Source organism: Trichechus manatus, unplaced genomic scaffold, assembly GCF_000243295.1.
Source record: "Trichechus manatus latirostris isolate Lorelei unplaced genomic scaffold, TriManLat1.0 scaffold00062, whole genome shotgun sequence".
In the NCBI taxonomy this organism is placed as follows: domain Eukaryota; kingdom Metazoa; phylum Chordata; class Mammalia; order Sirenia; family Trichechidae; genus Trichechus; species Trichechus manatus.
In genome coordinates this window covers 7,543,894-7,550,959 of record NW_004443998.1, presented here as the reverse complement: position 1 = coordinate 7,550,959, position 7,066 = coordinate 7,543,894, and the positions used below count along the sequence as shown (strand labels likewise).

General features: G+C 41.0%; 1 protein-coding gene across 24 annotated transcripts in view; it reads left to right on the top strand.

Annotated features, from left to right (window-relative positions):
- MBNL1 (muscleblind like splicing regulator 1) overlaps nt 1-7,066 on the top strand; it is a 219,907-nt gene that overhangs the window by 180,931 nt on the left and 31,910 nt on the right. For all 24 annotated transcript variants that reach the window (XM_023733887.1, XM_023733894.1, XM_023733883.1 and 21 more), the window contains one exon: nt 4,707-4,907. In XM_023733887.1, coding sequence (XP_023589655.1) covers nt 4,707-4,907 — 201 coding nt within the window. The remainder of the gene's footprint in view (nt 1-4,706; nt 4,908-7,066) is intronic.

Here is a 7,066-nt window from a genome sequence, read left to right as displayed (position 1 = left end):
TTCTTTTTTTTTTGGTACCTTAGATGAAGGTTTACAGAACAAATAGTTTCTCATTAAACAGTTAGTACACATGTTGCCGTATGACAATGGTTAACAACCCCACAACATGTCAACACTGTCCCTTCTCAACCTTGGGTTCCCTATCACCAGCTTTCTTGTTCCCCACTGCCTTCTAGTCCTTGTCCCTGGACTGCTGTGCCTCAATAGTCCTGTTTAGTTTTATGGATCTGTCCAGTCTCCGGCTAAACAGTGAACCTCGGGACTGACTTCACCACTGAGCTAAAAGGGCGTCCAGGGGCCATACTCTTGGGGTTTCTCCAGTCCATCAGGCCAGTAAATCTGGTCTTTTTTTGTGAGTTAGAATTTTGTTCTACATCCTTCTTCAGCTCTGTCCAGGATCCTCTGTTGTAATCCCAGTCAGAGCAGTCAGTGTTGGTAGCCGGGCACCATCTAGCTATACTGGACTCAGTCTGGTGGAGGCCTTGGTAGCTGTGGTCCATTAGTCCTTTGGACTGATCTTTTCCTTGTATCCTGTTCTCTTGATTTTCTCTTGCTCCCGAAGGGGTGAGACCGGTGGAGTATCTTAGATGGCTGCTCACAGGCTTTTAAGACCCCTGACGCTACTCACCAAGGTAGAATGTAGAACATTGTCTTTATAAACTGTGTTATGCCAGGTGAGCTAGATGTTCCCCAAGACCATGGTCCCCACAGCCCTCCGTCCAGCAATTCAGTCCCTCGGGGAGTTTGGATGTGTCTTTGGAGCTTCCATGACCTTTCCTTGTACAAGTTGTGCTGGCTTCCCCAGTATTGTGTACTGTCATACCCTTCACCAAAGTTACCACTTATCTATTGTCTATTTAGTCCCTCCCCTCCCCATCATGATGCTATGTACTGGTCCAGGTGTGAGGATTTTTGTTTTCTTTATGTTGAGGTGTAATTCATACTGAAGGTTGTTAGTCTTTGATCTTCATCAGTAAGTGCTTCAAGTCCTCTCCACTTTCAGCAAGCAAGGTTGTGTCATCTGCGTATCGTAGTTTGTTAGTAAGTCTTCCTCCAATCCTGATGTTGCATTCTACTTCATATAGTCCAGCTTCTTGGATTATTTGCTCACCATACAAATTGAGTAAGTATGGTGAAAGGATACAACCCTGACACACACCTTTCTGGATTTTAAATCACGCAGTATCCCCTTACTCTGTTGGAATGACAGCCTCTTGGTCTATGCACAGGTTCCACATGAGCCCAATTAAGTGTTCTGGAATTCCCATTCTTCTTCGCAGTGTTATCCGTAATTTATTATGACCCATTTCGTCAAATGCCTTTGCATAGTCAGTAAAACACGGGTAAACATCTTTCTGGTATTCTCTGCTTTCAGCCAAGATCCATCTGACATCAGCAATTATATCTCTCATTCCCTACCCTCTTCTGAATCTGCCTTGAAGTTCTGGCAGTTCCCAGTTGATACACTGCTGCAAGCCACCATTTTTTAATTATCTTCAGCAAAATTTTGCTTACGTGTGGCAATAATGATATTGTTTGATAATTTCTGCTGTTGGATCACCTTTGGAATGGACACAAATATGGATATCTTCCAGTCAGTTGGCCAGGTTGATGTCTTCCTTATTTCTTCCAAATTTCTTGATGAGTGAGTGCTTTCAGCATTGCATTCCTTTGTTGAAACATCTCAGTTGGTATTCCATCAATTCCTGGAGCCTTGTTTTTCGCCAATGCCTTCAGTGCAGCTTGGACTTCTTCCTTCAGTACCATCGGTTCTTGATCATATGCTACCTCCTGAAGTGAAAGAATGTTGACAAATTCATTTTGGTACAGTGACTCTGTGTATTCCTTCCGTCTTCTTTTGATGCTTTCTGTATCTTTCAATTTTTTGCCCATACACCCCTTCAGTTTTGAAACTTGAGGCTTGAATTTTTTCTTCAGTTCTTTCAGTTTGAGAAATGCGAAGTATTTTCTCCTCTTTTGGTTTTCTAAATCCAAGTCTTTGTATATTTCATTTTAATATTTTACTTTTGTCTTCTTGAGCCTCCCTTTGATATCTTCTGTTCACCTGCTTTACTCAGGGTGGCTTAACTAGTAAGCACAGTATGCACCAGCTTATAGTAAGGTAGGCATGGTGAAAACCAGGTAAAATTGTGCACTCAGATTAGTAAGTAAGCACAATTGAGCCCTGGTAACAGTGGTTAAGAGCTTGGCTACTAGCCAAAAGGTTGGTAGTTCAAATCCACTAGCTGCTCCTTGGAAACCTTATGGGGCAGTTCTACTCTGCTCTATAGGGTTGCTATGAGTTGGAATCTACTCGAAGACAATGGGGTTTTGTGTGTGTGTGTGTGTGTGTGTATGTGTGTGTATGTATGTATGTTTGTGTGTGTGTGTGTGTGTGTGTGTTTGGTACCTTGCTCATTGGGTAATCCATCCTTGCTGGTATTTCTTTTTACTTCATCATTTCTTTCTTTGCTTTAGCTACTCTACATTCAAGAGCAAGTTTCAGAGTCCCTTCTGACATCCATTTTGGTCTTTTCTTTCTCTCCATTCTTTTTAATGACCTGTTGCTTTCTTCATGTATGATGTCCTTAATGTCATTCCACAACTCATCTGGTCTTCGGTCATTAGTGTTCAATGCATCAAATCTGTTCTTGAGATTGACTTTAAATTCAGATGAGATATATTCACGGTCACATTTTGGCTCTCGTGGACTTGTTTTAATTTTCTTCAGCTTCAACTTGAACTTGCGTACAAGCAGTTGATGGTCTGTTCTGCAGCCGTCTCTGGCCTTGTTCTGACTGATGATATTGAGCTTCTTCATCGTCTCTTTCCACAGATGTAGTTGACTTCATTCCTGTGTATTTCATCCAGCGAGGTCCATGTGTGTAGCTGCTGTATATGTTGTTGATAAAAGGTATTTTCAATGACTAGGTCATTGGTCTTGCAAAATTCTATCATGCAATCTCCTGTATCATTTGTATTACTAAGGCCATATTTTCCAAACATTGATCCTTCTTCTTTGTTTCCAACTTTTCCATTTCAATCACCGGTAATTATCAGTGTATCTTGATTGCATGTTTGGTTAATTTCAGACTGCAGAAGTTGGTAGAAATCTTCAGTTTCTTCATCTTTGGCATTAGTGGTTCGTGCATAAACTTGAATAATAGTCGTATTAACTGGTCTTCCTTGTAGGCTTATGGATATTATCCTACCACTGACAGCCTTCTATTTCAGGATAGATCTTAAAATATTCTTTTTGATGATAAATGTGATGTCATTCCTTTTCAATTTGTCATTTCCAGCATAGTAGACTATATGATTGTCCAATTCGAGATGGCAAATACCAGTCCATTTTAGTTCACTAATGCCTAGAATATCGATCTTCAAACGTTCCATTTCATTTTTGACAGCTCCCAATTTTCCTTGATTCATGCTTCGTACATTCCACCTTCCGATTATTGGTAGAAGTTTGCAGCTGTTTCTTCTCATTTTGAGTTGTACCACATCAGCAAGTGAAGGTCCTGAAAGCTTTACTCCATCCACGCACGTCCTTAAGGTCGGCTGTACTTTGAGGAGGCAGCTCTTCCCTGGTTGTATTTTGAGTGCCTTCCAACTGGAGGAGCTTATCTTCCGGCACTGTATCAGTGTTCCACTGCTATCCATAAGGTTTCCACTGGCCAATTTTTTCAGTAGTAGGTCTCCATACCCTTCTTCCTAGTTTGTCTTAGTCTGGAAGCTACACTCAAACCTGTCCACCATGGATGACCCTGCTGGTATTCGTAATACTGGTGGCGTAGGAGCAAAATTACATATTAACAAATGGAAACTATCTCCATAGTTCCTTTAAAGCATTTTTGGCAGGAATTCTGTCCTGAAGCAGTTCACTAGACGCTACTGTGTGTGTTTCCTCAAACAACCATGTACCATTTCTTTAGAAGTATTTCAAGTTCCAGATTGCACATTTCTGACTGGTTTCTCCCCAGTAAGATGAATTCATTTTTGAATATGTCACAGATATGTGATGGGCCAATGGAACATTTATGATTTCCCCTGGAAAAACTAGCTTTAAGTGACGATGCCAAACACTGCATCTTATGTGTGCAAAAGCAAGAGTGTCATCATCACCTTTCACATATCCCATGAGATGTATTCACAGTTTACATTAACTGTGAAACCGTTATCCACTGAGAGTTCTGCTTTATTTATTCTAGATAATAGGACACTTGCAACCTATTAACAGTTGTAAACTACTCTTTCAGGTACATCTGACATAGCAATTATGAAGTGTATTTGTTAAACAAGTTTGCAAGATTCCATCAGGAAAAGATGGGGATTAGGTGACCACAGGAAGTTTCTGTGTTGAATAGTTTATCCATTGTTTAAAAAGACACTGCAAGCATTATAGACCCCAAGATTCAAAATTCCAGTGGGGGATTTAATGGCTATGTTTTGAAAGTATGTAAATATAAAATATAAAAAAATACATTCTAATATGTTTTAGAAAAGGGTTTATTTGATGAATGTTTATTTACTGAAACATACTTCTATTGTAAATGAGAGTAAATAAACCCAGAATTAAAGGGACGGAGGGAAAGAAGGATGGATTGGGGACAGGTGGATGGATAGATGGATGATGGATAGATAATCTTGAAGATAACTTTGGATGAGACCTGCCTATTGAATTTTGCTCTTATTTTATTTTTCAGCCAATGTTTTCAGTTGCACCAAGCTTAGCCACCAATGCATCAGCAGCCTTTAATCCTTACCTGGGACCTGTGTCCCCCAGCCTGGTTCCAGCAGAGATCTTGCCGACTGCACCAATGTTGGTTACAGGGAATCCTGGTGTCCCCGTACCTGCAGCTGCTGCAGCTGCTGCTCAGAAATTAATGCGCACGGACAGACTTGAGGTAGGGAATAACTAGTTGGTTTCTTGGTGTGCTCCATTCTAATTCTCAAACTGTATGTGTTTGCTTATGCCATGGCCTAAAAGGGTTAAAAAAAAAATTCAAAGCAGAGATTTTGGTCTGATGTTTGGAACATTTTCGTAGAATATATGTGTACTAAATTTGTCTAATGTAATATTTATAAAAGGAGACCTAGGTGGCACAAACAATTATGTGCCCAGCTACTAACAGAAAGGCTTGGAGGTTCAAGTCCACACAGAAGCACCTCAGAAGAAAGGCCTGGTGATTTTCTTCCAGAAGATTGCAGCCATTGAAAATCCCATGGAATGCAGTTCTACCCTACACACCTGGGGTCACCATGTGTCAAAATTGACTTGACGGCAACTGTTTTTTTCCTTTTTTTCATGTTTATAAAAGGCAAGGCATCCATTTGTAGAACAGTGGTAAGTGCTTAAACTCTGGAGTCAGAGCAGCTATTCATTGTGCCTCGGTGTCCTCATCTTTAAAATGGAGATAATAATGGGACCTACCTCAAAGAATTAGAAGGGTATGGCACATAGCCAAAAAAAAGTCAAACCCATTGCTGTCGAGTCGATTCTGACTCGTAGTGACCCTATGGGACAAAGTAACTGCCCCGTAGGGTTTCCAGGGAGTAGCTGCTGGATTTGAACTGCTGACCTTTTGGTCAGCAGCCGAGCTCTTAACCACTGTGCCATCAGGGCTGACTTCTTAAATGTTCGTTTGTTGTCGTTTTTGCTATCGTTGCTCTCATGAACAGCAAGTTCTATCGGTCATCTAACCCTTGTTCTCATAAAAATGTTACAAAGATGACTTAGTTACTATCTATAAAGCATTTGAAGATTTATTATTACAAGTTTCCTCATAAGCCTCACAGTGTTTTGGTTGACATAGCAAGGCCGTTTTGTTTGTGAAGTAATGCTCTTATAAAAGTTTTTAAATAGAAAATCCCATGATGCTCTAAGTCCTAGAGTCAAGGATCATCAAACACATGTGCTTTCCCATTGCTACATGAAAAAAAAAATCAACATTGTAACTCTTCTTTTGAAATGGTAGTTTGGCGTTCCAGCATGGCTGTGAATTAATGGACTTGGTAAACTGTAGATGGAGGGAAAAATTGGCAACCTTACCGTATATGGACACCATAAAGCCTGGCGTTGGTGTTCAGCTAATGAATAAAATGACCTTTTACTTTTCTCCCTGGTTAGGATGTGGCAATCCTTAGTGCTGAGAAGTTTTGCATGTACTAATTACTGAGAAAACGGCAAAATAAGGCCGTTGTGTGTATGTAATTGGCTCCAATGACTTAATAGTATATCAGGAATTTAGTGAATAAATATCAGTTTCTTAATAAGTTCTGTTGTGTGCCTCACAAAGAACCTCACATTTCAGCGTATCTGTAACTGCCGCTCCTTGTGGGTGGTGATAACAGCTAATACCTACTGAGCGTTCACTATATACGAGACACGATGCCAGCTTTTTACCTGCAGCACTCATTGAATCCTCAGTACAGTCTCCTGGGGAAGGTGCTCCGTTTCATAGGGACATAAATTTAGGTGGAGAGGTGTGAAGTAACCTATTTAAGATCACATAGGTGGGATGATCCTGTAGGGTATGAACTCAGAACTCGTTTTTTAGATACTCTCCAGCAAGTGATAACACCAAAAGGAGGTGCTGCATTGTGGCTCCCGCATATTTTTAGAGGTTTTTGTCTTCAAGGCTTATTTGGTACGTTTCATTGAACGCTTGGAGAAAACCAAAACCAAACCCACTGCCGTTGGGTCAATTCCAACTCATGGTGACACTATAGGACATAGCAGAACTGCCCCATAGGGTTTCCAAGGCTGTAAATCTTTACAGAGACAGGCTGCTGCATCTTTCTCCTGTGGAGCGTCTGGTGGGTTCGAACCGCCGACATTTTGGTTAGCAGCCAAGCACGTTAACCACTGCATCACCAGGGCTCCCATTTGGTACCATAAACAGAACTCAGGAAGGACATTGAGACCTGCCTCTGAATGCAGTCACCATAATGGTTCAGTGTAAGTCAGTGAAATGCACCACTCAGGCAAGCCCTCTGTGGATGAAGGACTCAGCTGTATGTTGGAGAATCCACCTTGACTTTTGGGTGGTTTGTTACTGCACAC